This window comes from Eretmochelys imbricata, chromosome 13, assembly GCF_965152235.1.
Source record: "Eretmochelys imbricata isolate rEreImb1 chromosome 13, rEreImb1.hap1, whole genome shotgun sequence".
NCBI lineage: Eukaryota > Metazoa > Chordata > Testudines > Cheloniidae > Eretmochelys > Eretmochelys imbricata.
In genome coordinates, this window is record NC_135584.1 from 11093918 (window position 1) to 11121381 (window position 27464).

General features: G+C 39.3%; 1 protein-coding gene across 1 annotated transcript in view; it reads right to left on the minus strand.

Moving 5' to 3' along the window:
- GNAS (GNAS complex locus) overlaps positions 1-27464 on the minus strand; it is a 151948-nt gene that overhangs the window by 84953 nt on the left and 39531 nt on the right. The window contains exons 3-4 of the mRNA XM_077831862.1: positions 11114-11168; positions 10901-11020 (exon numbers count right to left, since the gene is read on the minus strand). Of these exons, the coding sequence (XP_077687988.1) occupies positions 10901-11020; positions 11114-11168 (175 nt within the window). The remainder of the gene's footprint in view (positions 1-10900; positions 11021-11113; positions 11169-27464) is intronic.

Below are 27464 nucleotides of genomic sequence, written 5' to 3' on the forward strand. Positions count from 1 at the left end.
GCGGGGGTGTGTGAGGGGGAAGGGGCTCAGCAGGGGGAGTCTGGGTGCTGCGAGAGTGGGGCTTGGTGGGTTGGGGGTCTGGGTGCAGCTGTTGGAGCTCAGTGGGTGGGGGTTCGGGTGCAGGGGGCTTGTCAGGGTGGTCTAGGTACATAGGGGGTGGGGCTTGTCAGGGTGACTGTGAGTGCGTGGAGCTCAGCAGAGGGTGGTGTGGATGCAGGGTTGAGGGGTCAGCGGGGAAGGGCAGGTGCAGGGAGGTGGGGCTCAGAGGGGGCAGCAGGAGTCTGGGTATGGGGATGTCCAGATGCATGGGGGTTGGGCAGTGGGGGAGCAGCTCCCTATATAGTGACCCCCTCCCCCCATGGCTGAAGAGTGATGAGGGCAGGAAGTGCGAGGAGGTTTCTAGGGATGGGTCTGACCCGGACCCAGCTGCTCCATGCAGGGGAATTGTAGTTCTCCCCCACCCCTAGCCCAGCCAGGACTACCAGCTGATCTCAGAGCAGGGTAGGAGCCACTGGATGGGGTGTCCCCAGCCCCGCACAGTGATTTACCCCTCCACCAGGGATGAAAGTAACTTAACGGATTTACTGGTATGCAGGGTGGCAGGAGTCCTGGGCAAGGTTGGGCAGTGGGGCGGCTCTGGGCCCCTGGAAGGGGTGGGGCTGGGGCCAGACTCCCCCAGCCAACCCTTCAGCGCTGCCTGGCCCGAGGTGGCGATTTAAAGGGCCCGGGGCTCCGGCCACTGGTGCCCTTTAAATCACCCCTGGAGCCCTATGGTAGTGGTGGCCGGGAGCCCCAGGGCTTTGGCCGCTGCCCGGAGCCCTGGGCCCAGTGGCAGCCGCCTCTTTGGCCAGCCCACATCAGTGGCCCTGCCACTACACTCGGCTGCGTACTGGTAGCCACTTTCTTACCAGTACGTCGCACCGGACTGTAGCGGCTTACTTTCACCTCTGCTCTCCACTGGCTGCTCTGGGCACCCACCACCATAGTTGGTGATGGGGGTGGAGAAACCCCCCTACAACACTACGAAGTATGGGGATCAAGTGTAAAAACATCACTTCCACCACATTTCTAGTCCATCACCACTCTGAACACAAACTGGATAGAAAGATAGTCAAGATTATCTGAATTTTCCCCAGGCCCATTTTCACATCTCACGGAAACTGCAGAGGGGGTATTCTATTGTGTTGCACCAAAAGTGAACCAAATGCATCAAAGAAACATACTGATGGAGACCACATTCCATTATGACTTACCCCACCCCGCACCCTGGGAACACCATTGAAATAGCAACATGGACTGGTTTTTGTTTTCCATTTTAACATATTCTACAACCTCAAACATAGAGCTGTGATATTCTCGCAGTTTTTAAGCACCGAGTTGTCCCCTATACAGCATTTATTATTCTGATTACATGGAAAATGAGAGAGTATCACCTAATCTTGGACAATTCAGTTGGCTGAGAGATGACAGTACAGGCAATATGATGGGTGAAATAAAAGCAGTCCTAGCACAAACTCAGCAAGATCTCCCACTTATTAGGTTTTTCACTCAAGCCATAAACCAAACATTTCTATTTGCTACATTTGCAAAGTAACCTCAGTGATCAACGTTTATCCCATACTTCAATTCCTCACATCCCAACAAAAATCAAATTTCTCCTCATTCTTTATTTTTTCTAATGACCGAACCATACATTTTCTAAAAGATTCAGGACAGAAAACCAACAACTATTTAGATTATTCTGTATTTTTACAATGTGTCCACAGGAAGAAAAATCACGCCAATTCTAAGGCTTCCTATCATTTCTGTTTATCATCAGCTCTGTTACAATTAACCTCCTCAGCTATCTTGACCTGGTTCACTTTGATTAACAGAGCATTTTTGTCAACTTATTTTCCTCCCCTAAACTAATCACACTGATCATTGTAAATTTAAAACCATAAATACCTACTACAGAAAAATATCATCATTCGGTTTCAAAATTTAAACTCTGGTTTCAATGATATACTTTTCTATTCACCGAAAGAAGTGAAGGACAATGATGCTGTCTTCAGGATTGTCTTTATTTTTTTATTTTTACGCACACGCAGTAATCCAACATCCATTCTAAGCAATTTAGAAACCAATATGTAAAACTGGCTGCTAGTTAATAAAAAGGAAAAAGTTCACAAATGAGAATTTTTCCAAGCTTCACACACCATCAAGAAAAGTGGTTTCTACCTCTTCCCACATTTTTCACCAGAGCTAAACTGAGGTCTCATATTACTACACAAATCATATTACTACATAAGCCTTCATTAGCTTTACAAAATATATAACAGAACGCTTACTAGAACACTAGGAAGTACAATGGGTACAACTGACTTGATCTCAGATACTTCAAAACTGTTGAGAACTTCTGAACACTGATAAAATGCTTCTTACTGTGACTGTATAGGACACGGGGTTTTGAATCTCGATGCCTCCAGGCAGGTGCTTTTGCTGGGAAGCACAAACTACAACAAATTCATGTGTAGCTAAGGGAAAACCCTTATAACCAGTTGTAAATGGCCAGAAATTTTCTAATTATTAGGAATTATTTTGGTACTGCTGATTTACACTATTTTTTTTAACTTTGGATTTCTCTCTTTAAAAATGTTTCTAGAGTTCATAAATAGTGCAAATTTTACAGTTCCTGAAGGATGAAATCCATTGTTCATCCACAGACATGGTACCAACATGGCCATGGCAAGTGCTGGGCTTCCTCAAATCTTGTCTGGAAGCAACACCTTATAAGAAGACTTTTGAATCTCTATGTCCATTCAATCTTTTTCCTTTGCTTGGACTGCCCAAAATTGTGCGTCAGTTATGATGGAGGTTCTTAGGGTGAGGACTGAAACCTCTCATTTCTCATAGGCCACAGAACAGTCCATCAAATGGTAATGATTACTTGTGGCCACTTCTGATCCAGACTGGGTTCAGACTGGAAACTTGTCGACAGACTCCATGTTATTTTATCAATCCCCTAACTCAGCCAGTCCCCTTTTAAAATTTAGATATTTGTATATTTAGATTTCAAAAACTATCTGCTGAAAATATGCCGAAGACAAGACGTTGGATACAGTGCTATTCAAAACATATTGAAGCTATTTGGATAAGCGTCAGTAAAACAGAGAAGGTTTTCTCTGAAGGTTCATAGCTTCAAGAAAGTCTCCTAGCCTCCTGCCACTGGAATACAAGGTACACTGAAACAGGAAGCAAGGATTAAAAAAATGGGGATGTTACTGTGAATTAAGCACTTAACTGCTTACTGTCAGCTGGCCAGATCGCCTGCCACTAAATGCTAATACAAAAACCAAGCACTTGTTTTCAGGAAATCTAGTTGTCCATTACCAAATGTGCTGAATTTTTAACTAAATCATGTCACCAAATACACTGTCTTCCTCTCAATTTAAGGTCATGCTTAAGGCTAAGATTATGTCATGGAAGTCACAGATTCCATGACATTTTCTGCTTCAGCCCCGGGGGACCCCCCAAAGATCCCTGCTGCCGCGGGTGGTGGGGCGAGGGAGCCCTGGAGCTCCTAACCACCCTGGGGAGCAGCTGCTGGACTCCACCTTCCCCTTCCACAGCAGGGCTTAGGCTTTGCCCCATTTTGTTCTTAGTAAAAGTCAGGAGCAGGTCACGGGCGTTCGTGAATTTCTGTTTACTGTCTGTGACTTTTACTACAAAAAACTGTGACACAATCTTAACCTTAGTCACATTTAATAAGACACTGCACTATATGAAATTTATTCCCAACTCAGAATCTTGGGTGTTCCTATGTTATGTTTAAGACACATCTTTCAAATAGCTCAGTACATTAGTGAAGATAATTTTACTTTTTTTTATTCATTTTTCTGCTCTAGCCAGATTGCATGGTCTAAAGCAGGGGTTCTCAAACTGGGGGTCAGGACCCCTTAGGGGGTCACGAGGTTATTACATGAGGGGTCGCAAGCTGTCAGCCTCCACCCCAAACCCTGCTTTGTCTCCAGCATTCATAATGGTGTTAAATATATCAAAAAGTGTTTTTAATTTATACAGGGGGAGGGGTCACACTCAGAAGCTTGCTATGTGAAAGGGGTCACCAGCACAAAAGTTTGAGAACCACTGGTCTAAAGAAACTTGAGTTCTAACAAAATTCTACCAGTGACAATGAAGTGTACGTAAATCACTTAGGTAGTGAAGTCTTAGCTGAATCACTTAATGTCTCATATCTCTGTTTCCTCACCTACAAAAGGGATGTTATGAAGATTAGCTAACGAATAATGTTAAATACATAAGAACGGCCATATTGGATCAGACCAATGATCCATCTAACCCAGTATCCTGTCTTCAAACAGTGGCCAATACCAGATACTTCAGTGGGAAAGAACAGAATAGACAATCAGCAAGTGATCCATCCCCTGTGGTCCAATCCCAGCTTCTGGCAGTCAGAGGCTAGGGACACCCAGAGCATGTGGTTGTAACCCTGACCATCTTTGCAAATAGGCACTGATGGACCTATCCTCTATGAACTTATCTAATTTTTTTTCGAACCCCATTATAGTTTTGGCCTTCACAACATCTCCTGGCCACAAGTTCCACAGGTTGACTGTGCGTTGTGTGAAGAAATACTTCCTTTTGTTTTAAACCTGCTGCCTATTAATTTCATTGGGTGACCCCTAGTTCTTGTGTTATGGAAAAGGGTAAATAACATTGCCTTATTCACTTTCTCCACACTATTCATGATTTTATAGACCTCTATCATATCCCCCCGCTGTTAGTCGTCTCTTTTCCAAGCTGGGGAAAAAAAAAAAAAAAAAGCAACCCAAACACCAAAATGTCATGTGGGTGTTAAATTCTGTTTATCTTTGACTCAGCACTTAGAAAACATGTGTTTTCCAGACCACGTGCAAATGAGTGCTTTGAAGATGATCATGTGAGGTGAATTCAAATGGGAGAGTGCTCAGCATCTTGCATTATCTGGCCTTAAATATCTATAGCCCTCAAAGGGCAACTCCTTTATATTTTGGAGATGTAACAGCACAAGTGTTCTCTCTATTATGTTTCTCCATCTGCTTACTTTGCAGTTTCTGCATATCCTCATAGAAAATCCAGTTCAAACACCACACTGAGAGCAGTGTGTCTGGATGCCAGCTGGAACATGAGTTCCAAATGAGCAAATGGGAAAGAAAGTTGGTAGACCCTAAGATGTAAAAGAGTATATCTATTATTGCATTTAAATGCAATTAAATATCATCACTACTGCTAAAAAAATTCCCTAAATTCCACAGTATTAACACCCAATATATGAAAGGTGTGATTACTATCTTATTTAAAAAAAGGGGCGGAATGTGTTGTTTCAATGTGCTGCTGCTAGCCCCAAACACTGATAAAGAGTCAGAGCAGGTAAAGTCCTTCTGTATTTGGCTATTGCACTGCATGTGTCTGGGGGTAAAGCAATGTACAAGAAAAGACAGAAAGTGTGGGAAGGGTAGAGAAGAAAACATACTGGGGGACCTTTTACATTCTCCCTTCCCTCGCCCCACAAAGACTGATACTGTAGCTTTCTCAGGTTAAAATAAAGTATTATCTCCCATATTGTGTCTCCTCTGTGAATTCAAAATGTAGGCATAAGCAGAAAGTAAAGTTAAATGAACAATTTGCTTTTAGAATTCCCTTATTTTTTCTCTCAACTAATTACAGATTTCATTTTTATTTTAAGTGATAGTATTTACATTTAAAAAGTAGTAAGTGGAGGTTACTGCAGCACACACATACAGTGATACTGGCATCTTGCAGCCTCTTAAAACAGTTTAAAATGATTTTAATGAATGATGACATTTATCATACAACCAGGATCTGCTTAGCTGTACTGCATAACTTGCAAACCAGAGGGCTGAGGCTTCTCTCTCCACCTACAGAAAATTGTGGGCTTTTTGGAGTTTTAGATTTTGTGTTTTTTTGTGCAGTCTGGTGCATTTAAATCCTCCACAGCACATAAAGTTTGCATTATTCCTACCGAGACATTCACAGACTATATATTTCAATTACTATGCCCGGGGAGTTAACATCTCGGGACATCCTCAGTCTTTAATTTATTTAATTCACATAATTAATACACAGGTTACATTTTTCAGGTGCCAGTGGAATATAACCTACACTCAAATCAGGTCAGCTGAGACTACAGTTCATATCATCACTGGGGACAGAACCTGCTAACAGTATTTGTCCAAGTTGGTAGCTAACGGAAATCCAGTTTAAAACCTCAATTTTTCAAACACTTATATACAACATGCTTAACTTTAAATATGCCAATTGGACTACTCAAAGAGCATAATGTTAAGCACATACATATGTCTTTGCATGATCGGTGCTTAAAAATTGAAACAATTTCTTTGCTCAAGAAAACATGAGAGTTCCATGAAGCATTTGTAATCAACCTAAACTGGTGACTTGTATCCCTAAACTGGTGTGTCGCCTTTTACCTTAGAAATATACACACAAAGGCTCTTGTCTGGAGATGAAATATCTGTGGACTTGGGAAGATTCCCTCTCTTACTTCACACACAACCAACACAAGAGAAAGAGCAGATATTAAGGGAGGTGGCTAAAAGGAGTGGTAGTATAACAGGAACAAAGTGGATGATAATCCTTCCATTCCTGCAGCATCCGAGCTATTCTAACAAAAAGAGGTTTTGGAAGCTGGATGATGGAATGTTAGGGCCCAAAGCATCAGTTGTAGTTTGGAAGCCCATTTTGGAGAGCTGGCACAGGAATGTTTAGTTCTGTACATAACCTGCCAGCTGGGGGCACTAGACCGCTCAGTAAGGAGAAAGAAAAGGAGTAGTTGTGGCACCTTAGATTTGTTAGTCTCTAAGGTGCCACAAGTACTCCTTTTCTTTATGCGAATATAGACTAACACGGCTGCTACTCTGAAACCTGTCAGAAAGGAGAGAAACCAGAGGTGGGGGAGGTGGGAAATTTAAAAGAAGCTCTTGTCCTAAGCTCTGATGGATCGAGTCCCATTCTTCTCTCTCACAAGCTGATAGAGATAACTGGGGCTTCACAGCAGCTAGTCAGCTTAGAAGAAAAACGGTCCAGCTGAGTGAGAGGCAGGAGAAGTGGGCCAGTGCCCTCAGTAAAAAATTGCTCAGAATACCAGAATTCTTGTCTCTCTTCTTTCACACTTCCCCATCAATGCGGGAATGAAGAGGTTTTCCAGCCTCACTAGTGTTTGCATTTGCATGGTAGTCTGTAGTCTCAGCCACAAGTGTGTAAGCATCCCAAAGCAGAGCTGCTCTCTCGGGGGGGTTCATATCCAATATTGACAGATTAACCCTTTCTTTCTGTGGGATCATCCATGACTGACAAGTCATCACCTAACGATCAGTTTTCCTAGGATTCTGCCAGCCCACTGTATCTGTGGAGTGCCAGATGTCTTCAAGTCTTGACAGTGGATCAGTGTTAACAGAACCCACTTGCTAGTCTGTAACCATCACAAGAATACAGACCAGATCTCACTATGAAGCTCTTAGGGCATAGTATTTAGAGATGTCTATATAACAATAAAGACACCACTGACCACGCCTCTTGCTCATGCCAAGGACACCAAGGGTTGCAGTTGTATAAATACAAAACAACGGCCTATCAGTCAGTCAGGTGAATCAATGCCAGAAGAATCAATCATATCTTCCACTTCTTCAGTACCTTCCATTAAAAATCCCACAAACCTCTACAAACGTTAATGAATTAATCAACACAATATCCTTATGAGGTTGGATTGTATTAGTCCCTAGAATAACTCTCATAAAAAGTAGAATTTGAAATTATCACAAAACTAAAATATTGTAAAAATGGTTCATTTATTAACGAAAGCAGGGAGGAGATCGTTAAACAAGTTCAAATACATCTGAAAGAGAATAAGATTGCTTCTATGAATTCTACCTTGCTCTAATGCATGAAGACAGCTTTTATACTGGATGAATATAGTACATATATTCTATTACTAAGGACCATGGAACAAACCCCCAAAATACTTCATTGTGTGAATGTTTCTAACCTTGCTGGATTTGTAAAGAAACATTCCCTAAAAATTGTATTTCTATAACTAATTGCCTTCAATCCAGACTGTTGATTTACTCAGCTCTTAATCTGTAAATAAAATAAGGCAAACTTTTGAGGCTTCCTGTTTGATTAGAAAAGGACTGATCCATTTATGTTGCTAGAGAGAATAGCAAACAAATATTCCATATTATATTGAGCATTCCCCAATTAGATCTTTGTGTCCCTCAAAATAAGCAGGTCTCAAAGCCACCAAAAGGAAATCCTATATTTATGAGAAAAAGCACAGAGGATATTCCAAATATGTAAGAGGAATCTCTACTAACTGCAAGCAGGACTGAGAAAGGGTCCAGATGAAAGTTTTTCAGGTTGTGACTGGATTGAAAAAAAACAGGCTGGACCTCTTGATTTTCTTCATTGTATATTGAACGCAGCTTAATTTACTGTACATGCATGTGCACATGCATTGTCGGTTTATTCAATTATTTGCTGTTCCCAGACTATAAAACTATCGCTTGCTTCAGGAAAAAAGTCACAAATATCACTAACTGGAAGAAAACTCTGAGGCCCGCAACAAGCCAAAAGAGAAGAGTCAGATTTAAAAATCAGAGGTTGATCACAGAGAATCATAGGAAAATATCACATTATTATATGTCTGAACCTGAAGCACCAAAAAATGCTGGTCTTGGTGAGACCTGAAGCCAATGCAAGAGTGAGTGGAGAGGTAATGCTTTGGCCCCCCAGAAATACTTGTAACTATTGCACTCAAAATATGGAATTCTTTGTAGCACTGAAGCACAAGATTTTTCATTTAACTAAAAAACATGAGAGGTAGTTTTAAAATTAAAATCTTACGTGGATTCACTGCTTTACAGAGATTGATTGTTTATGCTAATTACTACTACTACTTTGGTATTCTTACTATATTGGCTTTGGGGCAAACAAGACATTACCCCACCTTTCTGATTTTGTTGAATTTTGCTGGTTCTCTGGATTGTGAGATCACAGTGCCAATCTCAGTATTGGAGTGCTGGTCATTAGTGACATGTTCGTTAGATACAAGGTATGTGAGGACATTCCTTGTGTAAGCTGACTGATGCAGAAAAATTATCGGCAGCAATAATAGCTATAAAATGTCTCCATCGCTGAATTTGTAGACTAGCTGGTTTAAACAGTTTTTAAAGCTTAGATGGGTCAAAATCTTGCCAGGGCAAGCGATCCCACATCTTCAGGACTTCTTGCACCTTTCTATCTAGCATGTGGTGCTGGTCACTGCTAGAGACAAAATATTGGACTAGATGGACCCTAGCTTTGTTACAGTATAGTAATACACCCTTCAGTCCTCTGGAACCCATGAAGTCTTTTGAATCTTGCCACTGGAATTGCTGCCATAACACTACAACTAAGTATCATATGCTATGAGGTAATTAACAAAACTGCCTTTCCAGTGGTTTTCCAAGTAACTAGAAGTAGCACCTTGTATTTTTATGGGGCTGCTGAATGTCTCCAAGGTCAAGTGACAGCATTAGCAAGTCAGACGCAGCAGATATATCCTCAAAAAACAAGTTAACTAATGATACCTTTTGTCATTTACTCTGGGCTTGCTCTGGCTTTAAAGCCATTGGCTAGGTTTAATGAGGTTCAGGGAGTGAGGAGGGGCAGTCCACTAGTGAGAACTCTCAGTGTAACTCTGGATAGGTTAGCTGTGGTGGCATGTAGGATGGAGTCATGCCAGAACTCTGCCACCCTTCCAAAAGATATAGCATGCATCATCCCCTACACTAGCTCAACACTGCCGGCTAATGAGCTTGACCCCACCCTATCTGGACAGGCTGGCTTGCAGCAGTGCACCATCAGAACTGCCAGTCCTACATCCCCTAGATCAGTGGCTCTCAACCTTTCAAAACTACTGTACCCCTTTCAGAGTCTGATTTGTCTTGAATACCCCCAAGTTACACCTCATTTAAAAACTATTTGCTTATAAAATCAGACATAAAAATATGAAAGTATGATAGCATACTATTACTGAAAAATTGCTTACTTTCCAATGTTTCCAATTATAAAATAAATCAACTGAAATATAAATATTGTACTTATATTTCCATGCATAGTATTTAGAGCAGTACAAACAAGTAATTGTCTGTAGGAAATTTTAGTTTGTACTGTCTTTGCTAGTGAGTTTTATGTAGCCTGTTGTAAAACTCGGCAAATATCTAAATGAGTTGATGTACCCTCTGGAAGACCTCTGTGTACCACTGGTTTAGAACCACTGCCTTAGATTGTGGCTGGCTAAATAAGAGAAACAGGGGGAGAGAAGTGAGCTCCTGGAGTCCCAGGCAGGACAACCCACAATCTGGTCCTGCATATTTTAGTTATGTTACTGTATATTTTATTTACTTAACCAACACAAAAAGTAACTCAAGAGGGACTTATCATTTATATGGATAACAAGAATAGCATTAGCTATTATGGCTAGCTATCAAAAAAACTTGGGAAGGGGATATAAAACCTAATGTTTCAGTGCTTAAACTATCTCTAACTATATGGGATTAGAAGGAGATCTTCATGAGGGACAAAATTATCCCACATTTGCCTGCGGCGGGGGGGGGGGGGGGTTCTTGCACCTCTTCCTCAGCATCAGGTACTGGCTTTTGTCAGAGAGAGTATACTGGTCTCGATGGACAACTGGTCTCACCCAGTATGGGAGTTCCTATGTACCTAGTAAAGACGGCTCATTGAATTGCATGATATTCTTGTAAGCATCTACTGTGACACAGGTGAAAAATAATCATCCAAACAAAAAGTATGATTATAACTGAAGAGGAAATTTACTTACTGGTGAGAAATCAAAGTCTATCTGGTTAGCTAAGTTTAAGATATAATCGATTCGAAACTGGTTCTCTGGATTGGCTAGTTCCACTGGTGGTGCCAAATTCCCCATTGCTGTCACTATTGTCTGCAAAGAAAGAGAAAAATACCCCATATTTGTTAATGAGATAGTGGTTAAAAACAGCTTTTAGAAGCAAGAAATAATTGTTTGTAGACTTACCTCTATAGCTTCTTTAATATTGTTTTTAATATCCTGAATTTTCATTTTTTTCTCCCTGTAACCAAGGAAACATACGAATTAAATTTATGCACCACAAAAACAGAGGTTTCTGAAGTGGAATGCAAATGAAAAAGTACTTCATTAGAACAAAACATACAACAAGTGAGATGCCTGCTTACTCCCATTCAGTCACTGAACACACCTGTAGTTAGACCACCAACTATCTTACCTGTTTAGGAAAACAGATTTTGATTTCAGATACATGTGTTTAATCATAATAAACCCATATAAACTTATTAAAATTGCAGTCTTGGATGGAGAGGAACTCATCTTAGTGCTACTAAGGGACCTTCTGTAGATCAAGCAGGTTTGGATTAATTTGAGTGCAAAGAATAGAAATACCTGGAGGCTGTTTATAGAAGAGCGGAAAAGAAGAGATAAAAGAGACAAGTTACCAAAAGTCAAAACAACCAAGAAAAAACAAAGCAGACCAGGGTAACACAAAGATTTAAGGGTGAAAAGAAAATCAGAGAGGAAAACGTCTGTAACAGAGAGCTCAGACCAGAAGGAGATATACAATTTAACCACATGAACATGCAAAGTATAGTGTGGATAGGAGGGCTAATCTATTACATAGAATTACCAACATAATACAGGAGACAAGATGGGTGAGGTAATATCTTTTATTGGTCCAGCTTCTGTTGGGGGAAGGGACAAGCTTTCGAGCTTCACAGAGCTCTTCTTCAGGTCCTGAAGACATTGACTCTTAACAAAATTACTCTCAAGGTAAATCCATCAGGTATGTCATGTAATGTATGTCATATGCAAATCTGACCACAAAAGTTATTTAAATATTTAATATTAAATCAAAGATGATGTATAATCAACATATTAAAAACACCTGATGTAACCATGAATCTTAATGCAGTAAAATGAAACTGGAAGTATAATCAGCAATCAGGAATGCAGAAGAAGAGCTGAAGGAAAAAAAAATTCTGCTTCAACAATAATACAGGCAGACATAGTTGGCTGGAGATGGGTGGAGAAATCTGTTTATAGAATAAAACATGAATAAAAAGCCTTTGGGGAAGAAGACAAAGTCCAAAGAACACACATACAGTGCACTAGCTGCTTGCCACGTTGCATTTTGTGACTTGCTGCAGGTCTGGAGGTAATTTTTCTACAGCTGCTAGGATCCAATTGTGGTGCAAGCGTTGCACTTATGGACTGAAAGAACACAGCAGCATTAAGGCATCTTGTACTGATGCGCCATGTACCTTGAAACAGACAGGCAGGGTAGTGGAATTCTAGAATCAAATAGATGTGAAGTCTCAGTTGTGGTTGTGTTCCTAGTCTACCTACAGACCACCTGATTCCAAATTTATTGTATTTGGCGACTACCAGTTCTTGCTTCAGGGATCTGACACAGCTGATGGGAACAAAGCAATGAATCAGTAGAGGCCAAAAGCACTGAGCTAAGAAAAATAAGTAAATAAGGGAAGGACAGGCGCCTGCTCTCCCTCTTTTCCTTTTCATTGTCCTCCTTCATTTCTATTCCCGCTGCACGTGCACGCACACGCACACACACTAAAGAGATGACAAGGGATTCCCTCCCTCCCACCGCCCCCCCCCCAACACCAAGCACACTAACATTTTACAAGACATAAAGGTGGGTACAAAAATGCTATGCAGTTAATACAACAATTGCATTAACCGCTGTGACTTCCCACTTTTAAAGGTTAGTGCTCTTACAGAACAGGGTAAACATTAAACAAAACAATGCAATGAAACTGCTAGGGATGAGAGAAGATGGAAGGCAGGAAGCAAATGGGAACTGATTCAAACTTCACAGTGAGAGACTTTCATTTACTCTGGTTTGATTTTGTTCCCTTTATTCAAAGGGGCCCTGAACCTGCAAACACACGCAGTTCTACTGAAGTCAACGGGACTGCTCATCTCCTCCAGTTAGACGTAGGTGTCAGTGTTTCTACAGGACTGGGATCAAACAAAGAATGGTTATACTTAATTATTTTGCCTTATTTTGGTACAGCACTTAAAAAGGCAAAACAAAAATCTAATAGGTTTTAGTGTTTGTTTGGAGACAAGGTGGATGAGGTAATATCTTCTATTGATCTGAAGAAGAGCTCTATGTAAGCTCTAATGCTTGTATCTCTCACCAACAGAAGTTGGTTCAATAAAAGACATTAGCTTACCCATCTTGTCTCTAATATCCTGGGACCAACACAGCTACAACAACAATGCATACAATTAATGTACGTATGTTTGTTTTAAAAAAAGTCAATCATAATCTCACTCGTCTCCAAAACAAATGAGGTTTTAATTTAGAAAATTTTCTCAATGTATTTGCTAAATGTGCATTCATGAAAAATTCCCAAATCACACCACAAAAACTATATATTTAATATTACATTCAGATTTTCAGTCAATCTTTCATATTTACATTCACAGATCCTCAAGCTATCAGTATCACAATAAAGTGATAATGGATTCTGAAGTAGTGTAAAACTCCTACAATTAACAAATTGCTAGGTAATCATCACCATCTTTACTACAGGAATACTTCGACCCCCTATTTGTGTTTTTGTTGCCATGGCCCTGTGGTATGTCCTGTAAACAAAGAATCTTATTACACAGCAATGAATGTATCATCTCATTTTGTGTTTTATAATGTTTACTAAGCATAAATTTTCCATAGCAATGAGGTGCCTCACTCTTCAGGAAACTCAACGTGCTCATCAATAGTTCAGCCAATATCTGATGTACAGTGCAATTACTTTTAAAAAGTGCTACTTCGTACCAGCTTTTATTCAGGGATTTATAAGGTGTAGTGAATTCATCTCTTCACATAAAAACACTATTTTCACAAATTATACAAATATTTTTAGCCTACTGAGTTCTGAAACCACCACCACCACCACCACCCATTCACCACTGCTAGAATTATTTTTAAAGGAACATTGCCAGGTTAAAAATATTTTCTAATTTAAAACAGCTTTTCCTCTTGTATTAATAATAAGACAGCTCAGCTTTTAAAAACTACGAATTTTAAAAATCACCTACATCTCACCATTAATGTTGATTGTTTACTTGTGCACCATATTCAGCTTTAAACTGAAAACATATTAGCTTGTGTGCTAGCCCAATCCCCAAAACTGCAAGGGAATGTTTATATCCCAACCAAATCTTTTCATGGGGACAGATTAGATATAATATCATGGAAACATTCATATTTAATTTACTGACAGCTCTACATGTCTTCTCCACAGCTTGTGGTATACATAGATCCATGCGGGAATTAAAGGCACCTTTTAATACTCAGTTTATAACATGGTTTGGGCCAGTCCGCACAGCCCAGAACAAAGCGTTAAATTCTGTTGTGGTTGTGCAGTTTTAACAGTAGTTATCAAACGCCATTGTTTTGGCTATTTAAAAGGGTGGGGGGAAAGCTGTATCCATTTATCACGAAGGCCACTAAAATCTGTTTGAGGAACCATGGAAAATATTACCTTTAATTTCAAAAAGGGAAGAAAGTCAAAACACAAATCACCTTAAAGCTTAAGAGACTCAATCCTTCCTTGAAGTCCATGCCTAGACCCTGATTAGTAAAAGCATCCCTATTCAGTAAAGCACTTCATGTGTAAGTGTTTTTCTGAATCAGTGCCCTAATGATTTTCTATTAAAGAAGAAGACTACTATTTTTTTGTTTTGACTTTATAATGCTTTATCAAATCCTACATAGCCAGCAGGCTACCAAACAAGTTGACTTTTTGTAGTCTGATTTAATTGCAACTTTTATTGCATTTTAGAACCCAGGAACTATATGAATATCCATCTGTAAACTGGGTATAGGGACCTTTTGAAAAAACTTGCAACTGCTACATTAATATTCCAAAAGCTTTATTGGTGGCAGCAAAGACCAGGAAATCAGTTCACTCTTTGTGAACTAATGTACGCTTTGCTAGGAGGAGGGGAAGAAATCAGACTGTTAGCCTGAAGGCATTAAATAAAATGTGCTATGGTAATTATTAAAACATGGTCATATTAATAAAACGTGTGACACGATTGTTCTACTGGTTAAAATAATTGACAGAACAAAGTATTAGTTTCAACCTCTCATTAATCACATGTTCAGTTAGAACTGCTGGCAGGTTAAAAGTCACGTACTGTACTCTAAAGGAATGGGTACAGCACTGTCGGTGTTAAGAATACTAATACTACAAAGAAAAAAACAAGTTTAAAATCAGATACTAAAGTGTTTTACTCTTTCTACAAAACAATTACTATTAAATATATTCTATAAAGAGACATGATAAAGAAAAAAAATACTTTTCTCCATATGCTATGGCAGGCCTTCAGTGAGACTGCTGGAAAAACAAAACCCAAATCCCTCAGAAATTCAGAGTAACAAAACTGTTTTAATTATTTTTTCCTTAGAAAGTTAAAAAAAAAATCCATTACAATGTGCCACCATCATTTCAAGGTTCACAAAGTACCTAAATTCTTTTTTAAAAGTGATAGAGAAACATCTTCCCAATAAAATGGGGACTGCACAGCAAATTTCACAACCTGATTATGAAAACATTTTTAGTTACCAAATGTGTTATAAAAGATGCAGTGAAGAGGTTATTAGTAGCTGTTTGATGTACTATACCTTGGAGTCAAAGTAAAAGCCTTTGATCAGAGAGTACATAACAAAGAAACACTTCTAATGAAGGTAAAGTGTATTTATGAAAGTGGATTATGATGCTAGTTAATCCAGGCATGAAGACCACCTAAAGCAGGGATGTTCCCTGAAAAACATAATACACTTGGGCCTACTGTAATGTGAGTACAATAATTAAACCTCAACATTGCTTATATAAGCTATGCTGACATTCATTTTTAAAGGATGTTTGCTTTTTTTATTGCTGAGCCTGCCTTAAAATCTGCAAGAAATGAATAGAAGTGTCCTAGGCATAATGCGTTTCCTTTGCTTGTGAAATAGTAGTATGCCCTTCAGTTCCATTAATGTATTATTTGACCAACAGCCAACCTGTCCAGAACCCTAAAGGGATTGGTAGGATACCTGATTGGAAACAGAAACTCTTCCCTGTGATCACTGAGTCCAGATTATGTAACTTTTCTCAAACAGAATTAAACACACTTATCCATTATTCTCGGATGCTGCCAATTTACTGTAGCTGTCAGACTGCACTATAATTTACTAAATATTTATATGACTGCTGCAAACAACAATAAACAGCAAAATTCCCTTTAAATCTACATTGCCAAATAGAACAACCAGAGGGATATATACTTTGTTTTAATATACCATATTAATTGACTTCGGCTTCCTCTCAAGGTTGTTAACAACCTGGCTTTTGCCACTTACAACGGTCAATGTCTTAGGCATTATTGCACAAATATCTCAACTTCTGAAACAATGACAAAATTAGCTCACTGTCCTGAATTGCTTACATGACCATTCCACTAACTTGTGGGGGCAAAAAAACTACCAATTTGTACCTGGCAACGCTATGTTTCCAGTTAAACAAACTAGTTGCCAAACAAAAACAGTACATATAACCAGCATAATTTTTATAAAAGTACCCAAAAAAGCAATTTCACTTAGCTCTCTATCACTGAAGAAAAGATATGTACCTGTATTGAACTAACAGAATATCAATTTGTTTTCATATTTTACAAATGAATGGAAAGGCTGAGAATCACTAGCAGTGGAGCACACCCCTCTTGTGTGCTTACAAGAGCTCATCACAATTGGAAAGCAGAAGAATAGCCTCCTGCAGGTAAGGAATAATCCATATCACAGCACTCATTTAAAAATAGTATAATTTTTATATTACATATAAATAAAATATTGTATCAGCAGATGTTCTTTGCATCTGAATTTACTGTAGCTGTACATAGTCATTTTTTCAGCTATACTAATGTGCTAGTGTAAGGGAAATCATGGCTCACCAATCTACTAGAATTCTTTGAGGGGGTCAACAAGCATGTGGACAAGGGGGATCCAGTGGATATAGTGAATTTAGATTTTCAGAAAGCCTTTGACAAGGTCCTTCACAAAAGGCTCTTATGCAAAGTAAGCAGCCAAGGGATAAGAAGGAAGTTCCTCTCATGGATTGTTAACTGGTTAAAAGATAGGAAACAAAAGTGTAGGAATAAATGGTCAGTTTTCAGAATGGAGAGAGGTAAATAGTGATGTCCCCTCAGGAGTCTGTACTGTTAAACATATTCATAAATGATCTGCAAAAGAGGGGTAAACAGTGAGGTGGCAAAATTTGCAGAAGATACAAAACTACTCAAGATAGTTAAGTCCCAGGCAGACTGTGAAGAGCTACAAATGGGTCTCTCAAAACTGAGTGACTGAGCAACAAAATGGCAGATGAAATTCACTGTTGATAAATGCAAAGTAATGCACGTTGGAAAACATAATCCCAACTATACAAGTAAAATGATGGGGTCTAAAATTAGCTGTTACCACTCAAGAAAGAGATCTTGGTGGCATTGTGGAAAGTTCTCTGAAAACATCCACTGAATGTGCTGCGGCAGTCAGAAAAGCTAACAGAACGTTGGGAATCGTTAAGAAAGGGCTAGATAATAAAACAGAAAATATCATATTGCCTCTGTATAAATCCATGGTACGCCCACATCTTGAATACTGTGTGCAGACATGATTGGCCCATCTCAAAAAAGATATTTTGGAATTGGAAAAGGTGCAGAAAAGGGCAACAAAAATGATTAGCGGTATGGAACAGCTGCCATATGAGGTGAGATTAATAAAACTGGGACTTTGTAGCTTGGGAAAAAAAAATGACTAAGGCAGAATATGATAGAGGTCTATACAATCATGACTGGTGTGGAGAAAGTAAATAAGGAAGTGTTATTTATTCCTTCTCATAACACAAGAACTAGGGGTCACCAAAGGAAATTAATAGGTAACATGTTTAAAATAAACAAAAGGAAGTATTTTTTCCACACAGTGCACAGTCAACCTGTGGAACTCCTTGCCAGAGGATGTTGTGAAGGCCAACACTATAACAGGGTTAAAAAAAAAGAACTAAGTAAGTTCATGGAGGATAGGTCCACCAATGGCTATTAGCCAGGATGGGCAAGGATGGTGTCCCTAGCCTCTGTTTGCCAGAAGCTGGGAATGGGCGATAAGGAATGGATCACTTGATGATTACCTGTTCTGTTAATTCCCTCCGGGGCACTGGCCACTCTTGGAAGACAGGATACTAGACTAGATGAACCTTTGGTCTGACCCAGTATGGCCGTTCTTATGTTCTTGTCAGTATTCACAAAATGTATATTAACATTTATGTAGTCCTCCTATGAAAGTTGATAAAAAGTAAAATATGCACCATTTTTGAGTTTGCCTTAAATATATCCAATATATACCAAATAATACATCCAAGATCTACAGGATTAGGACTATAGGCTATGAAATTCATCAGTATTATGAAGATAAAGACAACAAAATTAAATTAGGGTACATATTTACAGAAATTTCCTAAATTACTTTGTGATTCAGCAGTAAGCCAAGTTTTGCAGCCTGGCTTTACCAAAATTCTTCTGTTATGCACATTATGATAAGATTCTAAACTCCAAAGAGCTTTCTGTTTTGAGTCAAAGTACTCTTTTATAAACACATGACTGAGACAATGCAATAGGTTAGTTTAGTTTACCAGCAACCCTGTCTATTTGAAATATGTGACGGTCACCAGAGGATGAAAAGGTTGCATATACAAGTACATGAGAAGGAAAGACAACGAGATTGAGAAACAGTGTATAGGAGAGATAAAAGACACTCAATAGAGAAGGGAGAGGTTTAAACAGAAGAGAGGAGATAAAAATAAAGAGTCATGGTCAGAAACAGCACTATGTTAATGCACACAAGGGAAATTTTAGTTCATGCCAGCATAGTCTACATGGGCCAGTGTGCATGCAACACATTGGTGCACTTTAGAAATAATACCCTTCCAGTGTGCACCACTGCTCTGAGGAGACAAGCCCCTAAGTATTATTTTACTAACGACACCATGCTTATGCCTCAAAAGTGTTGTAGACAGCTCACTGATCAGAGCATATCCCTGCTACTACTGGATCAAGAAATGTTGTTCCTTTTCCTATATTATTTCCTACTTCTATTTTCTTTCCTGTCCTACAGAAATTCCCTTCCTCTCAACATTCTGCTCTCAAACTAAGGATTTTGCTTTTCTGTTTTTCATTAGTGATTTTAGATACCAACTATCTGCCCTATAGGGCTAACAAGTTCTGAATTGTTCTTTTGCTGTCCCATAACAGTGTAAATCGGAACCTGTATTAGCTAGATTGTTCACTTTCTCTGCTCATTTTACTCAATTATAAATAATGTCTATTTCAAAAAGATGTTTGAATAACTTGATAAAAATATACTTAGATTTAACACATAGTTAAAATTGATCATACTACACCAGTTTTCAAATGGAGCCAGCTTCAAGTGTCCTGGACTCAGTTGAACACCAAGTCTCACACTTTTTTACAGGCTACTGCTTCCTCTCTTCCTGCCTCTTAAAGCTTGTCTCTATGGTGGGGTAATGCACTTTACACAAGTGTGATTTCTAATGTACACTAATGTGTTGCACATTAACTGGCCCAGGTAAACCCGGGTGGTATGCTTTAACGTAATGCTGTTTGAAACATGTAGGGAACCATTAGTGCACATCAGCAGGGTCTACATGGACCACTTAATTGCCAACACATTAGTGCGCTTTAGAAATCACACCTGTGTAGAGTGCATTACCCCACCGTGTAGACAAACCCTGGCTCAATTTCCCAATTGTCTTTTCTCAGTTTCTCTGTGTTCTGTCACCCGTCTCCCGTCTCTTCTCCAAACACAATACGCAGCAAAAATCCCTCCACCCTCTCAGCCCAACAGCCCAAGCTCCTGAGCAGGTTCGCAACCCCCTTTTGGGTTAGGTGTTGACAAGTAATGGCGTCTTAATAAATGCACAGCATGAAAAACTCTTTGGTAAGCAATTCTCCAGCTAGAACTTGTCTGTATGGGGATGTTACCTCAGATTACTTTGTTCATTTTAAGTAAACTATCTCGAAATGAAGTGCAGCAAATTAACTATATCGAAATGAAGTACATCCAACACTGATTTATTATGCCAGTTTAAAAAGGTACTTTTATTGTTAAACATTAGGTCCATACAATTCTGTGCTCATTTAAATTAACCTTGTAGCATTCTGGGAAGATATCCCATGGTGCAGCATTCTACTGTTCAGCAATTTCTCGCAGTGCACTGTATGGGGTGCCTACCAGAAGTGACAGGAATTCTGGGAGTTGGAGTCAAACTAACAAACTCCTAAGATTACTCTCCACATCCCATAAATCATCTGTAGTTTGACAGTGCCATTTGTGAACAGCTGTCAGGTAGCATGGACACCACACTGCCAAGTGCAACAACCATGACAGTCACTAATAAGAACAGGATGATGCACGCGTATTGGCAGTCACGCAGCTGGATGGATTTGGCTTGGAGTCTTCCGATGCCGCAATGATATGGCTACAGGTGGAGGAGAAGCAGTTAGATGAAACTGAGCAGTTACTTCTGCAGGGGCATTTATCTGGCGCAGCTTTAGTTGGTGGAGCACCGCTTATGGGCTCAGGCAGTCAGCGCTGACCAGTGAGACAGGACACTGCTGCAGAACAGGGACGACTAGCAATGGCACATAATACTTACTAGTAGAGCTCCCCATCTGCAGCATTTTCAGGCTGGCTACCAGCAGAGCTGTCCTCCACAGCTGTTTCAGTCTGCTTGTCTGCATGGGATTCATGTAATCTCTGAATCTGCTGTGCCGTGTATTTCTTGGCTGCCCAGGAAAAAATCTCCTGTGGTTGGACCCCATGGTATAAGTAGGGTCATGGTTGCCTTCTGTGGAGTCTTGGGTGCTTGGCATGCTGTCTTGGTACTTGTGGTGTTGTCTGGGATGCTTTCTGGATAACTATCCATCATATCATTCTTGGGTGCTGTGGTGACATTGCTTGCAAAAATGCACTCCCAAGTGCCAGCATTTAAATGGAGAAGTGACAATCAGTCATGACCCTGGAGCAGTGGAGGGCACACAAGTACAAAGACTGGCCAATCAAGCTGTGAAGCAATGCAGTATGGGATAGCAGTTGCGAGGACTACCAGCAGTGGAGTAGTTAGGAATGGGTCCACACAAACCTTAAAGTGAACAGACTCACTGCGAAGCTAAATTATTCCTGTCTGGAGGAGGATTATTTACTCTAGCCTAAAACGCCAAATAATTTGCTTTAAACAATGCGTGTGTGTGGGTGCCGGGTACTGCCAGGTAAAAAACCCTAAAATTACTCCAATGTAACATCCCTCTGTCCCACATGCCACTTGTGCTAACACCACCACTATTTTCAGGGCAAGTTGTTATGATTTTCAATGTCTCAATTTCTTAATGGATTATAATCTTCATTACCTTAAATACTTCCTAAATATAGCCTTACAACATGCTAGAGAGTAGATTTTGAAAGTTCTTGCCTGTCAAACTGATAGGTGACAAAATACAATTTTATCTTCTGATTTTAAAAAGAAATGTCTTAGTTGGCCCACTGAAAATATACAGATTTCAGAAGGGTAATTTTCAACTGACATTAACCCAGAAATAGGAAAAAACAGGAGGTAGATAAGTAAGTACAATTTACGACTATACCAAAACCTGGGCAAATTCTCCAAAACAAGTTTTCACAAATATTCACTTACATTTTTCCACATGAATTAGCTATGGTCACTCTCGCTCCCTTTTTGTCCCCATCTTTATGTGCAAAAAGGGTGCTAGATGTCTAAACACTAAGATGGGTAAACTTGAGTGCCTGGTATTCAATGAAGATATTGATATAACATCACAGAAACTTGGTGGAACAATGATAATCAATGGGACAAAGTAATACCAGGATACAAAATCTACAGGAATGACAGAGTAGATCATGTTGGTGGGGAAGTGGCACTGTATATAAAAGAAAGCAGAGTCAAACATAGAAATAGTCTTAAATGACTCAAACTGTACCACAGAATCTGTATGGATAGAAATTTCATGCTTGAATAATCAGAGTATAGCAGTAGGAATATACTACTGACCACCTGACCAGGATGGTAATGGTGACTGTGAAACGCTCAGGGAGATTAGAGAAGACAAAAACAGAAAACTCAATAATAATGGGGGACTTAAACAATTTTCATTTTGACTGGGTTCGTGTCCCTTCAGGATGGGATGCAGAGATAATTTCTAGACACTATTAATGACTGCTTCTTGGAGCAGCTAGTCCTGGGACCCAAAAGGGGAGAGAAAATTCTTGATTTAGTCCTAAGTGGAGCCCAGGATCTGGCCCAAGAGGTGAATATAGTTGAACTCCTCGGCAATAGCAACCATAATGTAATTAAATTTAACATCCTTGCAGGAGGGAAAATACCAAAGCCACTTACCACAGTAGCATTTCACTTCAAAAAGGGGAAGTGCACAAAAATGAGGAAGTTAGTTAACTGGAAATTTAAAGGAACCATCACAAGAGTGAAATGCCTGCAAGCTGCATGGAAATTTTTTAAACACACCATACATAATACAGGCTCAAATTAAAGGTATACCCCAAATTAAACATAAAACAGCAAGAGTACTCAAAAAATGCCACCATGACTAAACAGAGTAAGAGAGGCAGTTAGAGGCAAAAAGGCATCCCTCAGAAATTGGAAATAAAATCCTACTGAGAAAAACAGAAAGGAGCATAAACCCTGGCACGTCAAGTGTGAAAGTATAATTAGGCAGGCCAAAAAATAATTTGAAGAGCAACTAGCAAAAGACGCAAAAACAAACTGCAAATAAATGTTAAGTACATCAGAAACAGGATGTCTGACAAATAACCGACATGGGCACTGGATGATTGAGGTGCTAAAGGAGCACTCAAGGAAGACAAGCCCATTGCGGAGAAGCTAAGTGAATTATTTGTATTGGTCTTATTGCAGAGGATGTGAGGGAGATTCCCAAACCCGGGCCATTCTTTTTAGGTCACAAATCTGAGGAACTGTCCCAGACTGAGGTGACAATAGAGGATGTTTTGGAACAAATTGATAAATTAAAGAGTAGTAAGTTATAAGGACCAGATGGCATTCAACCAAGAGTTCTGAAGGAACTCAGATATGAAACTGAAGAATTTCTAATTGTGGTATGAAACCTCTTGCTTAAATCAGCCTCTGTCCAGATGACTGGAGGATAGCTAATGTAACACCGATTTTAAAAAAGGCTCCATAGGTGATCCTGGCAATTACAAGGCAGTAAAACTCAGTTCAGTACCAGGAAAATTGGTTGAAACTATAGTAAAGAACAGAATTATCAGACATATAGCTGAACACAGTTCGTTGGGGAAGAGTTAACATGGCTTTTGTAAAGGGAAATCATGCCTCACTAATTAACCAGAATTCTTTAATGGGGTCAACAAATGTGGACAAAGTGTACCTGGACCTTCAGAAACCTTTTGACAAGATCCCTCACCAAAGACTCTTAAGCAATGTAAGCAGTCATGGAATATGAGGAAAGATCCTCTCATGGATCAGTAACTAGTCAAAAGGTAGGAAACAAAGGGTAGGAATAAGTTATCAATTTTCCGAATGGAAGGAGGTAAATAGCAGGGTCCCCCAAAGATCTGTAATGAGACCTATGCTGTTTAACATATTTGTCAATGATTTGTAAAAAGAGGTAAACAGTGAGGTGGCAGAGTTTGAAGATGATACAAAATTACTCAAGATAGTTAAGTGCAAAGCAAACTGCTAAGATTTACAAAGGAATCTCACAAAACTGCAAAATGGCAGATGAAATTCAGTGCTGATAAATGCGGAGTAATGCACACTGGCAAACATAATCCCAACTATACATACAAAATGATGGGGTCTAAATTAGCTGTTGCTACTCAAGAAAGATCTTGGCATCATTGTGGATAGCTCTCTGAAAATATCTGCTCAATGTACAGCAGCAGTCAAAAAAGCTAACAGAATGTTAGGAAACATTACAACAGGGATAGATAAGAACACATTAAATGTCATAATGCCACTATATAAATCCATAGTATGCCCACATCTTGAATACTGTGTGCAATTCCAGTTGCCCTATCTCAAAAAAGATACATTAGAATTGCAAAAAGTACAGAGAAGGGCAACAAAAACGATTAGGAGTATGGAACCACTTCCACGGGAGAAGAGATTAAAAAGGCTGGGAAAAAAGATGATTAAGGGGCGAATGTGACAGAGGGAATAGTGTAGAGAAAGGGAATAAGGATGTTTTATTTACTCCTTCACATAACACAAGAACCAGGGATCACCTGATGAAATTAACAGGCAGCAGGTTTAAAACAAACAAAAGCAAGTACTTCTTCACACAACGCACAGTGTACCTGTGGATCTCATTGCCAGGGGATGTGGTGAAGGCCAAAAGTATAACTGGGTTAAAAGAAAAAATAGATAAATTCATTGAGGATTAGGTCCATCAGCGGCTTTTAGCCAAGATGTTCAGGGACACCATCATTCTCTGGGTGTCCCTAAGCCTCTGACTGTCAGATGCTGGGACTGGATGACAGGGGATGACTCACTTGGTAACTGCCCTGTTCTGTTCATTCCCTCTGAAGCATCTGGCCCTGACCACTGTTGGACGACAGGATACAGAGCTAGATTGACCACTGGTCTGACCAAGGACGGTCATTCTTAAGTTCTTAAGGGGTATTTTTCAATTGAGTTCACGAGATCAACTTAGTTTAACACGAGCAAAAAGCCCCATTGAGATGCCTACAGTGCCTAAGGGACAACACAGCCACCTCATGTAGCTTCAGACGTGTTAGCTGACATCTTAATGAAGCTTTTAATTGCTTTAAGCTAACTCCATTGAGCTAAACACACCCTCTTTTTGCCCATCAAGACATACCCTTTGTGTTGCTTCCTCCAAATATTTAAGTGGTTGAGGTTTACTGACATGAACGTTTGTGGAAAATGAATTTAAAAGTTGCATGCACAAAATATTCATGGAAATTCATACATAAGAATAACTGGACAAGAAAAGTTCTTTCAAACACATCCTATCAGGGAGCAGGGAGACCATACCATGTAACTGATCTAATTAACCACAGCTAGCCAAACCAGCTCAGTTGTTTGCAGAAAGCTATACGCTATTAATTCACAGAGGATTTTTTAAAAAGTGGAGAAATCACCATCTGTCTTTATATACTCTGTAAACAAAGAAAGATGCTAAATCCAAATAAATTCATCATGAATTATTCACTCAATTCCAGTTATAGACTTCAGTCTGAAGGGCAGTTGTGTTTTCCTCAAAAGGAAGATATAACCAAGACGCTCCACCCTATGGATTCTGTGGTATGTTTCTAGAAGTCCCCTGCATTCTGCTGGAGATTCTGCAGCAGCTTCAGATCCAATTTTTAAAAATTGGAAGTTTTTATTGAGCATGAAAATTAATAGAACAATTATTATATCACCTCTGCTATTTAATTTGATCTTAAAGTCCGTTTATTTTTCATGAACCCATTTTTAAAAAAATTTCCATGTGCTACAGAATTTAGTGTTCACTTCTGTAATGCAGTTATGTTTTAGTCATCAGGGAGAAGCAGTTGCATAGGGGATGTGAACTTTCGGCACCTTGAAAGGTGTGGGAGGCAGTTTTAGAGGTGGGGGATAAGTACGTTAGCTGGAATTAAAATGATCAGCAGTGAAATAGTTCATGTCAATTAAAATTGCATAGTTATATTTCAAAGTTAACACTCCATTAAGATGAATGGAACATTTCCTATTTCTCAAAGCTGTTTTAGGCTGTCTGCACACTCAAGCAAGCATCACTGCTTTCTTTACCACCATGCACCTAGAAACTTGATTTTGGAGCACAATTCTGAATCAAGGCAGGATTCTGCAGTAAATTCCAGAGATACATAATTGCAGAGAGCAACGAACCCTAAATACAACTCTTACAAAGATTTTTTTTTTTAAAAATGCAAAAATGCCTGAATTAGAGCCCTGTGCAGGACTAGCGTAAAGCCCTGCAGTGAGACTGGGATCCTGCAAGTCCCTCAGGACCCACTGCCATAATAGTGGGAGTAGGATTAAATAGCCTGAGCCCTATTTACACAAATGCTTACAACCCCAGTAGTAATGGGGCACTTGAAAATTAGTACCAGTTATCTTAGTGTTTTGAAAGCCGAGATTCATAGCCATTCTTATTAACGTACTATGCCATATATGTAGCTGTCAGTATCTTAAAAATAAATTAATGTCTAGTTATGATTTACATGGACACGATTAAAAAGCTGGATATCGTTAAAAAGCTATGTTCATTAAAATTATAGATAAGGCTCTGTTATTGTTTCAATGAAAACGAAAACAAAAACAAACCAACCTGTTTACGTGGAATTACTACTCAACAATACAAATTCATTCTGTGCAAAATCTTGGCAGGTAGGGTTATAGTTTAAAAACTGTGCATGTGCATTTGTGCACCCACTTAGTATATGCAGTTATTGTGACTGCACATGCAAATCATGTTTCCAGCATGCACAAATGAGGTAATTAACATTCAAAATAGGCATGTAAATGAGCTGTTCTGAAAATCTGGCCAATAAATTTCAAGTCCAATACATAGAATTCCAAATAATTTTATAAGAAATAAATCCATAATGTGGGCACGATGCTGACAACTTTGGCAGATATCCAGTGAAACCCTTTAGCACACATTTAACTTTAAGCCCACGAGTAATTCCACTGACTCTAACAGGACTACTCATGCTTAAACCTGGATGGTATTGGGGCCACAGCACTCTGTACCTTGCAGGATCAGTCCTTATTACATGGGCTATGTTAGATGTGAAAATAAAAGAATTATCACAAAGTTAGCTATTGAATATGAATGTTATTCTCCATCAGAAAGCAAAACTTAACTGCAAGTCAAGCACATCTCTCTTTGTGTAAACATGGAGATATGGGCTATTCTACAGACTGGGAATATAACCCAAGAATTTAGTCATAAAACTTAATATAAAAACTCTCACAAGGAGGAGGTTCTCATATCTTTGTTTACCTTTGTTTTTCTTTTACAGCCCAGTATTATTCCCACATTTTGCTAATTAGGCTATCTACACAAAACTGGATACGTTCGCTGGAGAGAAGTAATCTTTGACAAATTAAGCTTATTCCTCTAAATAAAATAGTAGCAAATAAAATAAAAAAAAGTTTGCTATACAATAAACTCTCAGACAGTCCTTGCTTATATATAGATATCAAGGTAATAT